The sequence below is a fragment of the Cannabis sativa genome, chromosome 5, assembly GCF_029168945.1.
Source record: "Cannabis sativa cultivar Pink pepper isolate KNU-18-1 chromosome 5, ASM2916894v1, whole genome shotgun sequence".
Taxonomy (NCBI): Eukaryota; Viridiplantae; Streptophyta; class Magnoliopsida; order Rosales; family Cannabaceae; genus Cannabis; species Cannabis sativa.
In genome coordinates this window covers 7,163,589-7,186,275 of record NC_083605.1, presented here as the reverse complement: position 1 = coordinate 7,186,275, position 22,687 = coordinate 7,163,589, and the positions used below count along the sequence as shown (strand labels likewise).

The window sequence follows — 22,687 nt, the reverse complement described above, 5'->3', positions numbered from 1 at the left end:
TTACCTGATCACCAATTAACTGTATGATTTTGATGTGAGATCTGAGAAGTGAGTGTCAGTTATGTTATAGTGAAATATAACTGAATTTTGATATAGGATGAGAGTACCTATATGGTTTAGATAGCTTATAGGATTTTTGTGTTTAATGTCTGTTGGATGTTTAATTTATCACGAGAGTAGAAAATTTGTATGTAATTGAGATTTATATACCAGAGAAGACTATAAATTATCTTAGTAAACCTGCTATTGCATAGAAATTGGTAATAGAAAGATAATCATATTAAGTCATAATCAATAGAAACAATTAAAATCGAAAGCCCTAACTTTTATTCACTGTTAATTTCCTTTATTAATTTAATTGCTTCTTCTTTCACTATTTTTATTATTTTCTAGTTTTAATCTCCTCTTAAATATTCTATATAGCCAAATAGAAGTAAAGATTTAATTTTAAAATACTTAACTACAATCCTCGTGGGATCGACCTCACTCTTTGTGAGTCTATAACTTGTTAATGATACGTATACTTGCGTGTTATGAATACCACAACGAAGACATTAAAAATTTTTGAGCATTTTGTTTCGTTGGGGTGATCCTCTACTTATACAAATATGTGAGTCATAGATTAGAAAACTAACGAAAGGGAACAGTAATATAGTTAAAGGCAATTGATTTGAAAAGATTTGGACATCCATAAATATCTATTATTTATAACACTCCCCTTGGATATCCATAATAACTGACTCGTTAAAAATCTTACCGAAGAAACTAAGTGGGACAAAACTCAGTTAAGGGAAAATAGTTCATTTTGGAATTTTTAGAGATCTTTTAATCGACACATTCCAATCTTGTGAACAATCTTCTCAAATGTTGATGTTCGTAATGTCTTCATGAATAAGTCTGCAAAACTATCACTTGATCGAATTTGTTAAAGATCAATATCACCATTTTCTTGAAGGTTATGTATAAAGAAGAATTTTGGTCAAATGTGTTTAGTTATAATCTCTTTTAATGTCCTTTTTGTTAAGCGATGCAGGCAATATTATTTTCATGGAGAACTGTTGGTACTTCTTTATTGGATGTTAATTCACATGTTCCTCGAATATGTTATGTCATTGATCTTAACCATACACATTCTTAACTTGCCTCGTGAATTGCAAGTATCCCAGCATGATTTGAGGAAGTAACCACCAGAGTTTGCTTTGTTGACCTCCAAGATATAGCAGTGTCACCATAAGTGAATACATAGCTCATTTGAGATCTAGTCTTATATGGATCAAAAAAATATTCTGCATTTGCGTAGCCAATGAGTTGTGACCCACAATTATTAGAACATCGCAATCTTTTATCAGTGGAACTTCAGTATTTTATTGAGTTAGGAGCGTTGTTTGAAGATGTTATAGCTTTATTGTCTAAATTTTCGGGGACAGTTTTGTCCCATGGGGCTCGCTCTAAGATTTTAGCGGCCCATGGTTGGCAAAGCATGCTCTGCGGTTAGACGATGAGCTATCCTGGTTCGAGGAGGTTCCAGCGCCAGTGGCGGACGTGGGCGTCGTAAATTCATGAGTGATTTAAATCACTTTGTCAAAAAAAAAAAATAAAAGATAGCGAAGTATGAGCTTAAACTATAGTATATGGTAGTTATTTTTAATTAAGACATATTTTAAAGGATAAAATTGTCATTATAAATTTAATATTAAAAAACTTATAAAAAAATAATATTAAAAAATAAAATAAAAATAAATAAAATCCATTACCCTTAATGGCATTCTTAGAAAATTGGTGGAGGAAGTTCTCCCCTCTTTTTCTCCCTTATTTAATTAAGTTCTCTCTTTCCTAAATTTAATAAATTAAATAAACAAATGTAAGGAAATGATTCCATTTCCATTAATTCCCATTACTTATCAGTAAACATGCCATAGTTATTTTTAAATAGAGTATTCTTTGATAAAAATTTTACTGTAATAATATATAATAGTACCACAGTATATACGCTACTTCAAATTGAAAAGGATGTTGGTATAAAATAACAATGATAAAACATTAAAATATATATATATATTGTATGTTCTTGTGTCGTAGATTTCCCTTAAAATAACATTCAAACTCTATAAAAATAATAATTTGCTCATATTGAACAAGAATATATAATGATACATGAAGGACCAGCTCGTCCAGCCACCTTTCTCCAACCACGAACGACCCAACGAAGGGAAAATCTGAGCCTCATACCCTCCAAAACATTCAGGTAATATTTTATCTTGTTCTTATTATTATTATTATTATTTTCCAAAACTCTGATTCTCGGTATCATTCTAGATCTCTCTCCTTCTTTCTTTTCTTAGGTTAACACAGCTGATCTGTGGCCATTCGCCGGTCACAGTGCTTCGAGGTTCATGGCGTTTCGTGGTGCAGGATGTTAGGTTTTGTACCCTAAATAAAACTCATTTCAATATAATCAGATTAACTCATTAATAAAGATCATAAATAATATTTTATGTTGCATGGTTCACATGATTTATTTCATGATTATATATATAATGTATGAATTCTATTTAAGTCCAGAACATATGAATTTGTTAAAGATTATAGTGTTGTCAGCACAGTGGAATATAATCTTAATTATATGTTCGAAAGTTTATTTCCTGATTTGTCAGTTCACTGGATTTAGACTGACATGATAATCAGCAATAGGTATTCTTACACCTTGGATAAGTGTTATGTCCTTTCTAGGGCATTGGCAAAGTTTACCAGTATCGGATGCATGGAGTATACATCGGAAGGGACCGATATTGAACTTTGATTAGATATATTAAAATTTACCGTAATATCTATTCAATTCAATATCACCCGTTGATCCTAGATCAAATGATCTTAATCCTGATATGGTTAGGTTCGATCTCAAGAGTATTATACATGTTCTTTGATTTGTTAATTAAGCCTACTTTTGGGTCAGGGTGATACGTACATTTTGGGAACATGATAGTATAATTGAGTCGGAGCGCTAACATAAATATGGAGTCTATAACTTCTATAGAAATTTAGAAGTGAAACGATGATATCTTTCGAGCTTGGCTAAACAGAGATAAATGGTGGAGATCTCATTTCACTTCGTTGAAATATCATTTATACGGAGCTAAGTGTTTTAAGGATAAAATACATTGAAGGTGTAACGGTAATTTAGTTCCTATTCAATGTAGATCATCTATTAAAGGGTCATTGATCAAATTAGGATTATAACAATGGATAATTAATAGCGTATCTATATCGTGGAACATATAGAGCGTTCTATATGACTGAGAGTGCAATTCTAAGTTCTAAGTGTGGATTCAATAAGGAATTAATAAGTTAGGGAATTTACTTGGTAAATTCGGTTTAACTTATTGGAAGCTCGGTTATATAGGCCCATGGTCCCCAAACTAGTTGAGACCATACTACTTGTAAGACTCAGTTAATTGATTTTAATTAATCAATTATAATTCTAAAGTTAGACTATGTCTAGTTTATGAATTTTCACTAAGCAAGGGCGAAATTGTAAAGAAAAGAGATTCTAGGTTTTATTTGTTAATTAAGTTTATATGTCTAATTAATAAATATATTAAATGACAATATTATTTAATAATTAATTTGTAGTTATTAAATAATTAGAATTGGCATTTAAATGGTTGAATTGGAAAAGTGACATTTTTGAGAAAATGGGATTGAGAAATGACAAAATGGCAAAATTGCAAAGTGAGGCCCATTATCCACTTTGTATAGGGTTCACCATTTATATTTTTCATTATTTTAATGTCATACAATTCTAACCTAAACCTAGATGGCATTCTATAAATAGAAAGTGATGGCTTCACGAAACTAAGACTTGCATCTTATTTTCTCTCAGAGAAAAACCTGAGCCTCCAAGCCGCCACCCTCTTCTTCTCTTTTCTTCTCTTCAATTTCGAAATACTTAGTGATAGAGTAGTGCCCACACACATCAAGTGGTATCTCAATCATAGTGTGGAAGATTGTGTAGAATCCAATCAAGAAGGAGAATCAGCATCAAAGGAAGGAGAGAAAGAGATCCAGGTTCAGATCTTGATTATGTTCTGCTACTGAAAGGAATCAAGGGCTAGAGATCTGAACGGAAAGAGTCATTATATTCCGATGCACCCAATGTAAGGTTTCCTAAACTTTATATGTGTTTATTTCATTGTTTTAGAATTCATATTAGGATGTTAATGAAACATACATGGTAGTAAATCTAGATCCTGGTAAAATATTTCCAACACACGAAGCTTCGTCATTGGTGGTCCTTGATGATTTTTTTTTGTGCTATGAACCCTTCATGGTGTATTAATTTGTATATTTTGATATAAATTTTTGGAATCTAATTGTAAAAATTATTTCAATGAACTGATATAATTTTTTTGGGTTAATTTTTTTATTATATTTTTTACTTTTAATCCCGGTTATTTCATAAAAATCGGGATGAAAAGTCCCCCTTTTATCCCGGTTTTTATGAAATAACCAAGATAAAAAGTCCCCCTTTTATCTTGGTTTTTCAAAGACTTTTTATTCCACTAGCATATATCTTAATTTTCATTTTAGCGAAAACCAGGATAAAAGGCCTTAAAAATCGGGATTAAAGGCCTTTGTTTGTAGTAGTGATTATACTAATGTGGGAGTCAATGTGAGGTAGCGACAAGGTGGAAGAATGGGACCCGACAAGTGGTATCAGAGCCAAAGGTTTAGGAGAGTTGGGATTGTAGGCTGCGTTTGTGATGTGTGAGAGAAGCCATTAGTGTGATGACCTCGCGATTGATGATTTATATGGTGCCTTGTATTGAAAGTCTACCTGATATTGTAGTAGTTAGGTGGCGTGTCTCGTTGATGATTACGGTGGTACAAGATGGCAATCGGCGGTACAAGATGGTCAGACGGTGACTTCCGTTGGTGATAGTGACGGCATAAGGTGGTTTCGTTGGAGGGGAGGCCACGAGTATGTGTTTGAGGGGAGGATTGTTAGGGTATCAATCCAAGTCCCATATTGGAAGAATAAGTAGAGTTGTCTTTGATATAAGTGTTCCACCTACTCCATTAGTATGAGACTTTTTGAAAAGGTATCCAAAAATAAAATTGTGAGGGCTTAGGCCCAAAATGAATAATATTATACTAATGTAAGAGTCAAGATGAGATAACGACCCGATAAGATAGAAGAACGAAGCCCAACAATTATAACTAATATAAAAGTATTAAGTATAAACAATTATAACTAATATTAAGTATAAATAAACATTAATTATAAAAGATATATAATACTTGACATTAAAATATTAAAAAAAAAAAGTAAAAAAAAATAAAAATAAAGTGTGATTAGCACTCCTCTTTAAATTATTCTTAGGGTGTACACACTTTCATGTGGTTATTTCAATATATAAATATTTTGCTCTAATCAATTTCAACGATCCACCCCTTCTTATCCTCAATAACACCTCTTTGAATCCCAATAAGAGTTGAGTAGAGTTTTTGGGACACTGTCTGATCACCTGTTTTAAATTCGACTCTGCATATCAATTATCAACAAAATCACAAAAACAAAAAGATGTAAACGTTCTTTTATATATTTTCAAATTTGATATTGTCTACAAGTGGAGAGGATGTAGAAATCATAGAGGCATCATAATCACTAATGAAAAAGAAAGAGAGGATATTCTATCATATTTATCCAAGAGTTTATTTGGTACGTAATAAAAGATTGTATTGTATAATTGTATATAATTTTGATCTATATTAAAATTTTGTACATTTACATGCACAAATATGTCATTATTAAATATATATATATAGTACTAAATAAAAACATTACATATAATAAAATTTAATATAATACTATATATATGGTGTGCATACTACAAAGTAGTTTATATTAGCTAGTTAAATAAAATGTACAAATAATAATACTTTGAACAAATCAAAACGTATATATTTTTCAAAATGATACAAAATAATATTCTGAATTCAATTTTTGTTATTTTTTCTAATATAACCAATTTGAAACCTGATGAAAAAAAAAATATAACTTGATAGTTATAATCTTATAAGTCAAATTACTATTATGTTTATTTTAATAAAAATTGATTTCATACTCTTATTTGTATAATGTCAAAAGATATAAAGGTCTAATTTATATCATTTGACAAAATAAATAATTTAATCAGTAATTTTTACAAAAACACATAATTCAAAAAAAGTATATTTATGTTAGTATATTGAAGTTATAAGAATTATTGAGAAGAAATATGAGATACCTTTTGGTGTGATATGTAATGGAACCAACAGAAGCAACACCAACAGCAGTTCCTGTACAAAATACCTCTTCTGCTTCCATCACTTCATCCACTTCAATCTCACGCTCCTCAATCTAAAATAAATATACATATATAATCATGGTCCTTATTTATTTATTTATTTTTGAAAGAATAACATATTTATCTAGTTAAAAAAAAAAAGTTGGTATTGTAGTAATTATTAATGACCTTGTAACCATAGTCACGTGCAATCTCAATGATACTACTTCGAGTAACTCCTGGAAGTATGGTACCATTTGTAGCAGGCGTTGAAATTTGATTTCCCTTGTGAAAATAAATTATAACAAAAAAAGTAAATTATATGGATATGGAACATAAGAAAATAACTCTTTCAGAAAAAAAAATAGAAAATAAAATAATAATTATTAATCGTATAAAATTAGAATGACCCTCACAAATTGCAACTATTAATTTGTTAAGAATGAATTGGAACACTTTGACTTAATAACTATTCAGCACTTAATCTATAAACTAAGTAGTAGTACTACATCATAATTCAAATGAAAAATATACTGTGTTAAAAAAATATGTGATATTCATTTTAAAATTAATTGGTGATTAATGAAGTAGTTCAAATTCTTATATATGACTCAATATTTATTTATCTATTAGAAAGAAATATTTTGAGATGGAAAATTAGAATTGTTTGGTAGAGTGGACAAAAATAAAATTAGAAAGTTATTTTATTTTAGAATTACACTTTTATATTATTATTGTAATATAAAATTATTAATGGTTATATTTAATTAGTAATGAAATTTTGTTAATAGTTTTAAAAAGTTTTTCACTCTAATTTCGGAGAAAGTCTTTTTAGTATCCATATTTTTTTCACTTACTTTTCATTTCCATACATATTTTATTTTAGGAATTTTTTTTTTCATTTTTACACCTCAAAATAGTTTTTTTTATATAATATTATAGAAATCCACATATAAACTTATATAGCAACTAACAGCAAACTAAATTGCAATTAAAATTTATATAGCAATCCACATAAATAACTATCGGAGCAACCTAAACTATAAATTTAAATAAAAAATTTTAAAAATAATATATGAAATAATTACCCTTTTATCCTAATTTCCCACTTTTCTCTTTAAATTTTTCGTTCCTTTTTACCAAACAAATGGTAAGTGCATGTTTAGCATCATAACTAAAAAACTGTTTTTTATTTTTCAAAACAGAAAATTATCTTTTTGAAAACAATTTGTCTTGTTTGGCCTTGTTTTTTTAAAACAGTTTTCAGAAAACAAAGAGCATGTTTGATATTGTTTTCTGTTTTTTATTTTTAAAAAATTATTTTTAGAAATGAAAACAAAAAATAGTTTTTGAAGTTTTTAAAAACAAGTCATATTTGGTTAGTGTTTTTTAAAAACAATATTGGCTAAAAGTGAATTGGTTTTTAAAACAGAAAACAACATTTTGTTGTTTTCAAAATTCTTGTTTTTTGTAACTTTGTTTTCTGAAAATTGTTTAAAAAAAAACAAAGCCAAACAAGCCAAATTGTTTTCAAAAAACAATTTTCTGTTTTCAAAAACAAAAAACAGTTTTTTAGTTATAATGCCAACATGCACAAAGTTACAAAAAACAAGAATTTTGAAAACAACAAAATGTTGTTTTTTGTTTTAAAAACCAATTCACTTTTAGTCAATATTGTTTTTAAAAAACACTAATCAAACATGATTTGTTTTTAAAAACTTAAAAAACTATTTTTTGTTCTCATTTCTAAAAATAATTTTTTTTTAAAACAAAAAACAGAAAACAATACCAAATAAATGGTATTTCTCAAAATTTAAGACTGACTCGAGCCCCAGAGTGTCTAATCGTAAGAAATCACATGAGTCTTTCAACAAATCCTAACGAAGAAAAGACACAAGAATTGGGAAAAGTTACGATATTGAAGTAAGCTCATTGAGTAAACAAAAATAATGAAATTGAAATGTTCACTTAAAACTTAAATTATGCACAAAAATATTATACATATAATGTAACATTATGTTTTAAAATTATGAATTTTCAATAAATATTAGAAAAAAAAACACTGTCGCACATCATTACTCATAAGATCATATTTATATCATATATGGTTCCCATAATAAATGAGCAATATATAAATACCTTGAGAATAAATATATTACAGGTTGAGAGTTCTTCTACATATTTGTTATGAATCGAATCCAGAAACAACACATCAGAAAATCCTCTTTTCTTTGCTCTGGTAAGTGCTTTCAAACACTGTCTCATGTGAAAACACAACAATATATAACCAACCAAACCAAATTATTTTGTAGTGAAGTGATCATAATTAGTTATAATTTTATTATTATTGTTTTATTAATTCCAACTTACTGGGGAATAGTTTGATATGGCTTTCACATGTCCAGTTCCACCAGGAGATGCTCTATGAAACTCATCCTCAACATATATGTTTAATGGAGCCAAACCTTCCTGTTAATTAATTTTCTCATTACAAACAATATATATGTAAAAATTAATAAGTGGTCTCCAGGAAAAAGGAATTCATTATATAAAAATTGCTAAATGTTTTAATTTAATACAATTGGAGATTGTCATCATGTATAAAAACATAGAATTAATTATAACTTAAAACATATTGAAGTTAGAATATATTAATATTTTTTCTGAAATATTTATATAATTATTGATTGAGAAACTAATTAGAATTTATAAGAAAATAATTATGACCTTGAAATAGTTGGCAACTGGAGAAGCATATACAAGGAAAGTGTAATCAGGAGCTGGGGCCACCCCTAACGCACCACCCGTTCCCATCAACAAAGGTCTAATATAAAGGGACCCTTTTCCACTTGGTGGCACCTGCAAATTGTTTTCAAACCTTTTATTTATTCTAACCTAAACAACTTTGTACATATTATTCTAACCAAAAAAAAATATCGAATTTCACATATTTTAATTTAATAATTATTGTTAAAAATTTTGTATGTTATTACCCAACTCCTATTAGCGATAGCGGTTTGCTTGACGGCGTCAACAAATTGATCAACCGAAGGCGAGGGCATGCACATCCTTTCAGCTCCAATCTTCATTCGAACTCCATTTTGGTCAGGACGAAAAAGAAGCAAACCTCCATCTTCTTTTTTATGTGCTTTTGTCCCTTCAAATACTCCCTGTTAATTTAAATTAATTAATTAATATTTTCACAGCAAAGTTGTAAAGAATTAAGTGTTAAGATATAATAAAAAAAAAATACCTGTGCATAATTTAAAATTGCTGCAGCAGGACTCAACTCAATATTGGCATGTAAACTTAATCGTCCTTGTTCAAAATTTCCTTCTTCGGTGCATTTCATGGAATATATGTAATCAGTTGTTATTAGCTTAAATCCCAGATTATCCCAATCCATTTCGTTTGTATCCTTATCACTGAATAATTGTCCAATTAATTATGCAGACATATCAAGAACAAAAATAATTAATATAAATAAAATTAATCCCATAACAAATTATTGATAATAGACCTGTAAAACTTACTTCAAAATAATTTAACCGGCATAATTGTAATAGAATGACTAAAATATAAAATTTATGTAAATCTTACTACAATAAATGTAAGAGTTAAATATAAAAAATATGTAAATTTACTTAGACACAATTTATGGATATGATTGTAAGTTGGTAAGAAAAGAATAAGGTTGGTAAGAAAAGAATAAGGGTGTTCATCCAATCTAATTCATACTATTTTATTATAGTGCATTTGATTTGTACTAAAGTAGCGTTTGATTGGAGGTAATAAAATGTATTGGAAAATATTGTTCCAAATAGATTCAATGTAAAAATATTGAGTCATGCATATATATATATATAAGAATATGGGCTACTTCACTAATCACCAATTAGTTTTGAGATGGAACCCCATGATTCTTGTCATGATATCAGAGTTATATCTCTAGCGGACTTTCGATCCACACCTATCCAAATTGGTTAGCCAGCCGCACAAGATCCAGATGGTGCAAAGACGCTTGAGATCCGAACAAAAAATAAGTGAGCAAATAGCATGGCTTGTGATAAGGTGATTCAAGATTGATGAGCAAAAATAGCCACCATCTTGAAGGGGATATTGGAGAACATTATCTCACATGGATTAAATGTAAAAGTATTGAGCCATATATAAGAATATGGGTTATTCCACTCATCACTAATTGGTTTTGAGATGGAACCCATGATTCTTGTCAAAATGAAATGTAAATGAAACAATTTTTATTTCATTCTGTGGAAATTGATCCTCTAAACCAACATTATCATCCAACTCATTTAAACCAACTAACTTAACTAACTTTCGGTTATGTTAGTTAGTTAGTTGGTGCTATCCTTGTTTGAGTTGGGACTATATATAAGTCTAGTCTTTTCACTTCTGAAAAGTGAGAACATAAGTAAGACAGAGAGAGAATAAGAGAGAAGATTAGAGGGATTTGCTTAGGGTTCTAAGCTGAGAGTTCTGTTCTTGAAGAGGGTCGAGAACAAGGGGTGTACTCGGGTGTTAGAGAGAAAACTGTGACTGTTTTCTCTGGTGTGTATCGAGTACAATCTGAGCTGTGATTGCGCTGGTTATTGTAATTGTAATGTTGCTCTCTTATTCACATATTAATGAAGATTGGTGATGTTTCTCAGCTGGAGTATGGCCAGGGATCATATTGATCTCTAGGACCGGAACCAGGATAAAATCGTGTGTTGTTCTTTGTTTGATTTCGGATTTGATTCATTGTGGAGATTAATTGGTTTATGTTCATTTTACTGTCAAAGTTGTGAGTTCATTGCAGATTTTATGATTGAATCCTCAAGGTTATTTCCGCTGAAATTACAACAAAATCAGAGCTTTGGTTCAAGATCCATTTGAGGAATTCAAGAATCAAGATTCAATCAAGACTCATCTGCAACCAGTTATGACAGGATCAGCAAGATTTGAACTTGAGAAGTTCAATGGGACAGGGGACTTTGGCCTATGGAGGGAAAGTTTGAAGGGAATTCTTGTTCATCAAAAAGTGGCCAAGGCATTGAAACCCAAGGAAGAACTCACTGACAAGTTGCAGAAGGAAGAACTTGAAGATATGGAGGAATTGGCATATTACACTATCATAATGTACTTGTCCAATACAGTGAGAAGAAAGGTTCAGAATATGAAGACAGCTCGAGAACTATGGAGCAAGCTTGAAGAGATTTACATGAAACCCTCTCTAACTAACAAGATTAATTTGTTAGAATCTTTATATGGTTTTAAAATGTCTTCTCATTTGTCTTTAGATGATAACCTTGATGTATTTAACCAAATCATTATAGGGTTGGCTAACTTGAAGCACACTGTTGATGAAGAAAGCCAAGCTGTCATTCTTCTCAGATCTTTGCCACCTGCATACCAAGAATTAAAGGCTGTGATCAAGTATGGAAGAGATACTCTCACCCTTGATGATGTTCTTGGAGCCTTGAAGTCCAAAGAACAAGAAATGTCCAAGGAGAAAGACAATGTCAAAGATGAAGCTTACTTGGCCAGAGGAAGAGACAACAATAGGGGCAGAGATCACTACAGAAAGGATCATTTCAAAGGCAACCATAGATCCCAATCAAGATCGAAATCAAGAGGAAAATACCATAAGGACAGAAAATGTTATTTCTGTGGGAAAGTAGGTCACATCAAGAGGTTTTGCATTGAGTTCAAGAACAAACTCAAAGAAGATAGAGAAAAGAAGCATGATTCAGCTTCTAATGTTGAAGAATCAGATCGTTGCTCATCTGATGGTGACTTGTATATGGTCTCAGATCAAAGAATCACAAATGAATGGATTCTTGATTCTGGATGCACATACCATATGTGTCCTATTCTTGAAAATTTTATTGACTATAGGAAAGTAAATTGTGGTACTGTACTAATGGGAAATGACAATTCTTGTAGGGTAATTGGCATTGGAAAGGTTGCTCTTAGGCACTTTGATGGTACTATTCGAATGCTACATGAAGTAAGGCATATACCAGAACTTAGAAGGAACTTGATATCACTTGGTACTCTTGAGGATGAAGGCTTCAGTTACAAGTCTAACAATGGTCATATGAGAATTGCAAAGGGGTCTCTTACTATCATGAAAGGTGAAAAGAAGAATGGTTTGTACATTCTGCAAGGAGATACAGTAATGGCTTGTGAAGCTAGTGTTGTGCAACACCAAGAAACTGAGATGGAACTGTGGCATAAAAGGATGGGTCACATGAGTGAGCAAGGGATCAAAGAACTGACCAAGCAAGGGCTCTTAGGCAATTTCAAACCGAACTCACTACCCTTCTGTGAAGCATGTGTGTTGGGAAAGCATCACAGATTGAAATTCACGGCTGGCCACCATTGTTCTAAAAGACCACTAGAATATGTTCATGCTGATTTGTGGGGTTCTCACAAGGTTGGAACTCACTCAGGTAAACACTATTTCTTATCCATTGTAGATGATTTCAGTAGGCATGTATGGGTTTATTTACTTAAAACCAAAAATGAATGTCTAGAGAAATTCAGAGAATGGAAAATCGAAGTGGAAAATCAGTATGAAAGGAAATTGAAGGTGCTTAGGACAGATAACGGTTTAGAGTTCATTAATACTGAATTTGGCTTGTTATGTTCTGAATTTGGAATTGTTAGGCATAGAACTGTTAAGCACACCCCTCAGCAAAATGGTGTTGCTGAGAGGATGAATAGAACCTTGTTGAACAAGGTTAGGTGCTTGTTGATTAGTTCTGGTTTAGGGAAAATATACTGGGGAGAGGCTTTGATCACTGCATGTTATTTGATTAATAGGAGTCCCAGTAGAGTGATTGATTTAAAAACTCCCTATGGAAAATTGCATGGCACTGCACCTAAACTGAATCACTTGAAAATATTTGGCTGCACTGCATATGCACGCCAGAAACTTGACAAATTGGAACCTAGGGCAATTAAATGTTTCTTTCTTGGATATCCTAAGGGTGTTAAAGGATATAGACTATGTCATGTTGAAAATGGAAAACCTAAGATTATCATATCTAGGGATGTAGTCTTTAATGAGCATGATTTCATGCACTTGATAGCCAAGGAAGGCAAAGGTCCTGATGTTGCAGGTACTAACAGGGATGACCTTGCTGAGTTGGAGATCAACACTGACAAGATTGAAGTCTCCATTGATTTACCCCACACACCAGAAGCAAGGATATCTCTTGAGGTGGAAACACAGGGTGCAGACACAACTGAGGCTGGTATAGATACAGCTGAGGTGGAAACCAGTCAAGATGATCAACCAGATTTGACCAACTATCAATTGGCTAGAGACAGATCAAGGAGAGATATTAGACCTCCCGCAGGTATCTTTGAAGCTAATTTGATAGCCTATGCCCTGGCTGTGATACAATCTGAGAGTGAACCTGAACCAACTACCTATGAAGAAGCAATTGCATGCAAATCAAAGAAGAAATGGCTTGCTGCAATGGGAGAAGAAATGCATTCCTTGAAGAAGAATAGAACTTGGGTTCTGGTACCAAGACCAAAAGACAAGAAAGTTGTCTCTTGCAGATGGTTGTTCAAAGAGAAAGAAGGAATGTCAGAGGGTGAACCACCTAGATATAAAGCTAGATTGGTAGCTAAGGGATTCACACAGGTTGAGGGAGTTGATTACACAGATATCTTCTCACCAGTTGTGAAATACAAGACCATTAGAATGATGTTAGCCATTGCTGCACACAATGACTTGGAAGTTGAGCAGTTGGATGTCAAAACTGCCTTCTTAAATGGTGTTCTGGATGAAGAGATATTCATGGAGCAACCACCTGGTTTTCAGGTGGAAAATGGAAAAACTGATCTGGTTTGCCTGCTTAAAAGGTCATTGTATGGGTTGAAACAGTCACCTAGACAATGGAATCAAAGGTTTAATCAATTTGTTCAGAGTATTGGTTTTTCAAGGTCAAAATTTGACTCTTGTCTTTACTACAAGGAACTAGGAACACCTAAGGCTGTGTACCTATTACTATATGTTGATGATATGATGATCATCAGCAAAGACAAGGCTGAAATACAAGTCATTAAGAACAAACTCTACTCTGAATTTGAAATGAAGGACTTGGGAGCAATCAAGAAAATTTTGGGGATTGAGGTCATAAGGAATAAGAAAGAAGGAAAGATGGTGCTAACTCAAAGAAGCTACATTGAGAAGGTGATCAAGAAGTTTAACTTAGATTCATCTAAGGCCACTGCAGTTCCACTTGCAGGGCACTTCAAGTTGTCTAATGAGTACTGCCCTAAAACTGAAACTGAAAGGGAAAATATGAGAGGTGTACCATATCCTATGGCTGTTGGATGTCTAATGTATATCATGGTCAGTACGAGACCTGATATAGCACATGCTCTAAGTGTTTTGAGTAGGTTTATGGCAAACCCTGGGTTAGAGCATTGGAATGCTGTAAAGTGGCTGATTAGATACTTGAAAGGGACAATCAAGTATGGTCTGATCTATCAGAAAGACACATCTGATGTGAGGTTAGAAGGCTGTGTTGATGCAGATTATGCATCAAACAGGGACAATCGAAGATCTACCACTGCTTATGTATTCATGGTTAACAAAAGCTGCATATGTTGGAAATCACAACAACAACCAGTGGTGGCACTGTCCACTACTGAATCAGAATTCATGGCCACCACTGAAGCTTTCAAGGAAGCTATATGGTTACAAGGAATACTGCAAGAGCTGCTACTACTCAAAGACAAAGGGACAGTCTATTCGGATAGTCTGTCATCTATTCACTTGTGCAAGAATCTCGTATACCATGAGAAAAGCAAGCACATTGACATTAGATTGTATTGGATTCGAGAGAAGATTGAGGACAGGGTTAAGGCCGGAAAAGGTGCACACAAGTGACAACCCCGTCGACATGGGAACAAAGGTTCTTACATTCGATGGCGATGCATTGTCTCAGTTTGCTGAACATTGGTTCTTGCTGAACATTTCGAGATATCACATCATCAAGGCTTCAGTGAAAAGACTCTGATAAATTGCTTTAGAGAATCAAGGTGGAAATTTGTGGAAATTGATCCTCTAAACCAACATTATCATCCAACTCATTTAAACCAACTAACTTAACTAACTTTCGGTTATGTTAGTTAGTTAGTTGGTGCTATCCTTGTTTGAGTTGGGACTATATATAAGTCTAGTCTTTTCACTTCTGAAAAGTGAGAACATAAGTAAGACAGAGAGAGAATAAGAGAGAAGATTAGAGGGATTTGCTTAGGGTTCTAAGCTGAGAGTTCTGTTCTTGAAGAGGGTCGAGAACAAGGGGTGTACTCGGGTGTTAGAGAGAAAACTGTGACTGTTTTCTCTGGTGTGTATCGAGTACAATCTGAGCTGTGATTGCTCTGGTTATTGTAATTGTAATGTTGCTCTCTTATTCACATATTAATGAAGATTGGTGATGTTTCTCAGCTGGAGTATGGCCAGGGATCATATTGATCTCTAGGACCGGAACCAGGATAAAATCGTGTGTTGTTCTTTGTTTGATTTCGGATTTGATTCATTGTGGAGATTAATTGGTTTATGTTCATTTTACTGTCAAAGTTGTGAGTTCATTGCAGATTTTATGATTGAATCCTCAAGGTTATTTCCGCTGAAATTACAACACATTCCTTAATTTGTTTGGTTGCATTTTAAAGTATTGGAATGTTATTTTACTCGAATGATTTTTCTATCATTTTGGTGGATTGATTATTCTATTTTGAGATTGAAGGAATGACCATTCCAATAAAAAAAGAGAAAAAAATTTATAATTGTTTAATCAATTTCTTTTATGCATTTTAAATTTAATTTCATTTCATTTCTATTCATATTCTTATATTTTTATTATTCTCAACCAAGTGTACCTAAGTGTGAATTTCGTATTTTAGATCCAATTCAATCCGCATTAAACTTGAAATCTAATCCAAATCAATTCTCAAAAATACGGATTGGATCGATTATTTCGAATTGGTCACTTTTTAATATTAAATTATTTACTATTTATTAAAAAAAAATCACATAGCTAACAACAAAATAAAATAAATTATTATTGTTTTATGTCTCAAGCTAGCAACAAATTAAAATAAAAAAAAATAACAAATTCAAAAAAAAAAAAATTGTGTGTATAAAAAAGTATTTAATTTTATTTTAGATTATATTAGGAAATTTGACTTTATATGCATATTGTATGTTAAAATTAATAACCAAAACTTAAGCTACTCAATATTAGTGGAATAGGCCAATTTTTATGTATACCCCAAAATACCCCCTCATTTCAAAACTTTCTAGCATCTCTCTATTTCCCTCTTGCTCGTTCTCTCTCTTTTCCTCTCACTGACTAGTTCTCACTGAAATACCAATTGAAACCCCACTAAAAGATCTAAGACCGCGACCACCGCGACCATCGCCACCATACAATCTGAACAATCGAGAGGGCTCCATTTCAATTCGACTGAGACCTCGCCAATTCCTTCCTCAACTGCGAACGGAGAGACCACCGCCACTAATGGGGACCACAAATGAAGAGCACGAATGGAGAGAACACGAATGAAGACGTTCTCTGTAATTTTCTGGTTTTTTTGTTTTTTTGAGTTGGTCTAATAATGTCCGATATAAGCCCGATATAGGTTCGATAGGAGGTTCAAAATTTAAGTTTTTGAGGTTGGTGGAGAAGGTCTGATAGTGGCCCGATATTGATTCAATGGTGGTCTGATGCATAGTAACTAATTGGTGGACGTATTTTGTGTTCGAAGGGGGTCCAATCCGAATGGGGTCCAATGGGGTCCAGACCACCATCAAATCTATATCGGACCACTATCGGACCTTCTCCATCAACCTCATAAACTTAAATTTTAGAACCTCCTATTGAACTTATATTGGGACTATATCGAACACTATCATATCGACTCAAAAAAATGAAAAATAAAACTAGAAAATTTGTTCTCTCTGTTCGTGGTCTGTATTTGTGGTTTGCGTTTGTGGTCTCTATTCGTGGCGGTGGTCTCTCCATTCGCGGTTGAGGAATGAAATTGGTGTGGACTCGGATGGATTGAAATGGAGTCGAGAGGGTTAGTCCAATTGATTTTTCAGTGGATCGAGTGGTCTCAGATGATGGTGGTGGTGTTGGATGGTGGCGGTTCGATACTGTTGAAGAGAGAGAACGAGAATTGAGGCAGAGAGAGATAGGAGTGAGTTGAAAAATAGGAGGGATAATCTTGAGTTTAATGAAAAATTAACCTAATCTAACAATATTAGTACACTAATAATTAAGGGATAAATATTGGCCTAATAAATGCATATAAAGTTAAATTTTCCATTATATTTTCCTTATAAATAGGATTGGAATATACATTTGACCTACTAAATGTTAAAATATATTTATATGATATATATATTGAATTTTTAATTTTTGATTAAATATGTATTGGATTGTTAAATTATTTTTTTTATATTAATATATTAATTGTACATGTATTTTTTTAATATATATATAAATATATGTGTGGATTGGATTGGATCGGTTGATTTTATATATTTGTCAACATCCTATCAGCATAAGTGCGGATTTTAAATTTTCTAATCCAATTCAATCCACACAAGTTCGTATTTCTGCACTTTGTGGATTGAATTGGATTGGATCGTGCGGATTTGATTGAATATTTTATGAACACTCCTAAAAAGAACTAAAATGTAAGAATAATTGCATTAATTGTAAATATCGAGAGTTAAAAAGTTATTACTATGGATTAGGGATGTTTATAAAATACTAAATCCAATATAATCTGCACAATCAAATCCACAAAGTGCGGATATCTACACTTTTGCAGATTGGATTGGATTAAAAAATCAAAAATTTGTACTTGTGCGGATTGAATATTTATTGACATGTAAAAGTAATTAATTCAATCCAATCCATATATTATATATATTTCAAATATATATACAATAAATATGTTAATGTAAAAAAGAGTAATTTAAAAGTCTAATAAATATGATTCAAATATATTTCAATACATAGTAGATTAAATGTATATTTGATTCTTATTTATAAGGAATGGATAATTTAAAATAAAATTAAATATTTTTTTATACATACAATTTTTTTCTTCTTACTTTGAATTTAATTTTTGCTTTATTTATTTTAATTTGTTGTTGGAGTGTTTTATTCTGTTGTTAATTATGTAAAAAAAAATTAATAAATATTAAATAAGTCAATATTAAAAGTAATCAATTGAAAATAACAGATCTAATTTAAATTTTTGAAAATTGAATTGGATTTGAATTACTATGCGAATTCGATCGGATCTAAAATATGAAATGTACACTTAATGCAAACCAAATGCACTATGAGTAAATTAATACAAACTTTATCGAATAAACACACTTACTATGAATACATAAATGAGAGTCAAAATAAAAAATATTACATAGAAAACTTAATTTGAAATAACTTTACAAGGATATGTTTGTTAAATTTGTAAAAGATTGACTAAAATGCAAAAATTTAGGGGCAGCTGCCCACCCTTAGCCTTAGCTGGGTCCGCGCCAGATTATATTAGAGTTTGCAGTGTTTGCCTTTTCTTTTGACAAACATTTTTTTTTCTTGTAATTCTAAACTCCAAAGTTTGTCTTTCTTCATTTTTAATGTTTTTAATTAAAAGAAAAAAAAAAATCTCTTCTTTAACTAACTCTTAAATAATGTTCGGTAAGACTTTCAATATTAATAATAATGTTTGGTAAGAATAATAAAGGAGATTGGGGAGTTTTTAGAAGGGTGAAGAATGCAATGGAGAAACATGCTATATCATTATTTATTAGGTATACTAATTATTTCCATAATTTAATAATTTATAGGAGCCTTGGGAAAATAGACTTTTGAGGTATATAATTTTGAGAAAGTTGTACACCCCTTTGAAGGGGTTTTTCGATTCCTAGTTCGGTACGAAGGAGAAATTTTTAGTTTAAATTTTTTAAGATTAATTAAGATTTTTATATTTTAAACTTTGACATAAATTAAATCATGCCCTGTAAACTTTTAAGGTCGCCAAAAATACCCCTTGAACTATTGAGATTATTGGATTTAAGGATTTTTTTTTTAATTTTAATAAAAAGTCTAATATGAATGAAAGTCCATGGGCCATAAATTAGTACATGTCAAAGTTTAAGGGACGTGATTTAGTATATAAACAATTACTGAAATAGTAAAATTAAATGAAATTAGACAAAAGTCCTTAAATCCAACAATCTTAATAGTTTAGGGGGCATTTTTAGCGACCTTAAAAGTTCAGGGGGCATGATTAATTTTTTTATTTTTTAAAAATATTTATTTACGTGGACCAATAAAATTGTGCCACGTGTACACTGTGTACACGTAGACATTCCAACCTGGCACTTAACACCCAAAAATAGATAGGAAGGGCTAAGTGCTAACAGTTCTTGGATTTAAGATGTTTTACCACCAAAATTTTAGAATTGGAGATTAGTTGCAAAAACCTGGTCACTTAAGGAGGTTTTGCCTCAAAAAACTCTTATATTAATCTATTCATTTCTTCTACCTTTCATATATATATATAATATATATAGTGCATATATGTATTGTAACATATATTTAATCAATCTCTTATTTTAATTATTATATTATTTTACAATAGAGTTATAATATATATTGATTATCTTCCATTATAATAAAATCTCTAACACCAACAATCCACAACAATCATAAAAAAATCAAAAAACTCGACATAACTTTAAAATAAAAAAGATTTAACAAAATTAATATAGATATATCATGATATTTATGTGGCATGCTTCTATAATTCTAAACAAAATAGATAAAAATATATTTTGAACATTAAAAATATGAAATTTTTATGTGGCAAAAGACTACATAAATAATAAATAGTGTAAAAGGGTTATTTCTCTATAAATTTTATAATAAGGATATTTACTTACATAGTGTTATAATTTAGGGTCATTTATTATAATTTCTCTAAATTTTACCATTAAATGTCACTAGAACGGCTACTCTATCTGTATATATGTGATATATTTATAAGTCTAAATAATTTTAATTATTCAAATATTGTAAAATTTATTTTAAATAGTTGACATTTATGGTAAAATTTAACTGACACTTCAAATTTATTTTTAAACGTGAATTTATGGGGTGTTGCCAACAAAAAAAAAAGAAGGTTAAAGATTTTGCCACAAATTACCAAAAATAAAAAAGTATATAATGTAACATTTTGAAAATATTAGATACTAGATACTTCTACAATGCACCTCTTAAAAGGGGTCTATCAATGCACCCTCTATCTGTTTTAACATTCGAAAGAATTTTTTAGTCTAATTTTTTTATGGTCATCTATATTGTAGTTATTTAAGATATTTTATAAAATTTTGAGAGATTCAAAAAAAAAAAAAATTAACACGCTGAGAACACAATTCAAATATTCTGTTGCACGCGAGACTTTTTTATTTTGTACGCGTCTGAAATAGACTATTTGAGCCATATTTCAGCATGTTAAATTTTTCTGAATTTTTCAAAAGTTTACAAGATGTTCTAAATAACCTACTATGAAAAAATTGCACTAAAAAATTCTCCCAAATACCAAAACAGATAGAGATGCATCGCTAGACTTATTTTAAAGAGTACATTGTATAATTTTTCTGAGATATTTTAGTCCAATTTACTCTTATATATCTTTTAAAAAAACAATAAATCTTTAAGTACAATTTTTATATACATACAATTTTTATAATTTTTCTTAGGAACAGTTTTAGCAAAAATTTTATATACCTTTTTGGACTATGTATTTTATAAAAATTATTAATTGGACCCTCTGTTTTGTTAAATGACAAAATAAACCCTGTATTTTCCAAAATGGTAAAAATAAGATCCTGAACTTAATTTTTGACAACTTTTTTTTTAATATAACCAACTTGAAGACAATTCCTAACACGAACAGATACAGAAAATGTAAACATGTTTGTCATAACACCTTTAGATCAGATTATTATTAAATTTTATTTTGACAAAAATTAGTTTAGGGTCCTATTTGTACCATTTTAGAAAATACAGGGTTCATTTTGTCATTTAACAAAACAAATGGTCTAATTAATAATTTTTGCAAAACACAGGGTCCAAAATAATATTTACCCTATATATAATTTGGGACCTCTTTTTGTGAGGAGATTTGTCAAACTATTAAATTATATTAATCCTTCTTTCTAATTAATTATCTCATATTTTTTAAGATATGTATATATATATATATTTATTAGTTTATTTGATACACTTTATTAAATTGTATTACATTTTATAATATTATATTAAATAGAGTTGTATATCATATTTTTTATATATTACCATATTAATAGGAATAGTGATCTTTTGAGAGCTAAATTAAAGATAATTGAAAATGGAAGAAGATTAGCATATCACCAATATTTTGTACTTCCTTTATATTAATATAAATAGGTATTATGTATAGACATGTAAGTTAATAACTTAATAATACCAAATATATTACTATGACAAAATATGACATATAATATTATTTGATATAATATTATATAATACAATATATACATAATATTGTATACCTCTTACTGGATAATTCACATGATTGTTTTGAGGATTCCACATAATAAGGTGCTGAGTTATTGTAAGGATATCCCAGCTGCAAAACAATTACAACAAAGAAAGAGTAGTTCTAATTAGCATTCTCTCTTAAGTAAAACAAGAAACAAACTATCACATAGTCTTTGACTATTTTATTATCATTTTTTAAATAATGATTATTATTATTATAAGTACAAAAAGATCTTGAGAACCAAACCAAGTAATAGAAAGTAAAAAGTAAGAGAAAGATGAGCAAAAATTTATAACCTTGAATAAAGTGGAGGAAGAGGAAGAAGCACCAACTCTAAAAGATGGAACCAAATTGTGTAACCAAAGCCCCCTGCGGATCATGTTGATAGCTAGCTAATATATTTGTAAATATAAGGAAAAAATTGATTTGGGTAAACTGAACAAAATGAGGTAATGCAAAAATCTATTTCGGACAATAGACAAGAATAGAAAAGTATTTAAAGTTAAAAAGAGTGAGTATAGAAAGGAGGGGGCTAACTACTTATAGTGGTAGACTATGAATAGTAGCCACCAATTAGTCCATTCATTGAATATGAATATAGATGGAGCTTTTTAACATTGAAACGGATATAAATTTAAGGCTAATTAGGATTTTTGACCTTGAACTTTGACGTGTACTAAATTATGTGCTCTGAACTTTTAAGATTGTTAAAAATACCCCCT

General features: G+C 30.7%; 1 protein-coding gene across 4 annotated transcripts; it reads right to left on the bottom strand.

Annotated features, from left to right (window-relative positions):
- Positions 1–5,252: 5,252 nt before the first annotated feature.
- LOC115716705 (branched-chain amino acid aminotransferase 1, mitochondrial) lies at positions 5,253–22,429 on the bottom strand. Of its 4 annotated transcripts, none has more exons than XM_030645574.2 (10): positions 22,262–22,429; positions 21,976–22,052; positions 9,580–9,751; positions 9,320–9,496; positions 9,054–9,185; positions 8,697–8,795; positions 8,466–8,582; positions 6,516–6,611; positions 6,288–6,400; positions 5,253–5,542 (listed from the first exon to the last, which is right to left on the bottom strand). In XM_030645574.2, the coding sequence occupies exons 1-10, from the start codon at positions 22,343–22,345 to the stop codon at positions 5,428–5,430; spliced, it is 1,182 nt and encodes a 393-aa protein (XP_030501434.2). In that variant the 5' UTR covers positions 22,346–22,429; the 3' UTR covers positions 5,253–5,427. The 4 variants fall into 4 exon arrangements, with proteins under 4 accessions (XP_030501434.2, XP_060971325.1, XP_060971326.1 ...); XM_061115342.1 differs by having other exon boundaries at positions 5,253–5,525; positions 22,262–22,396; XM_061115343.1 differs by lacking the exon at positions 8,466–8,582 and having other exon boundaries at positions 22,262–22,396.
- Between the last annotated feature and the right edge of the window lie 258 nt (positions 22,430–22,687).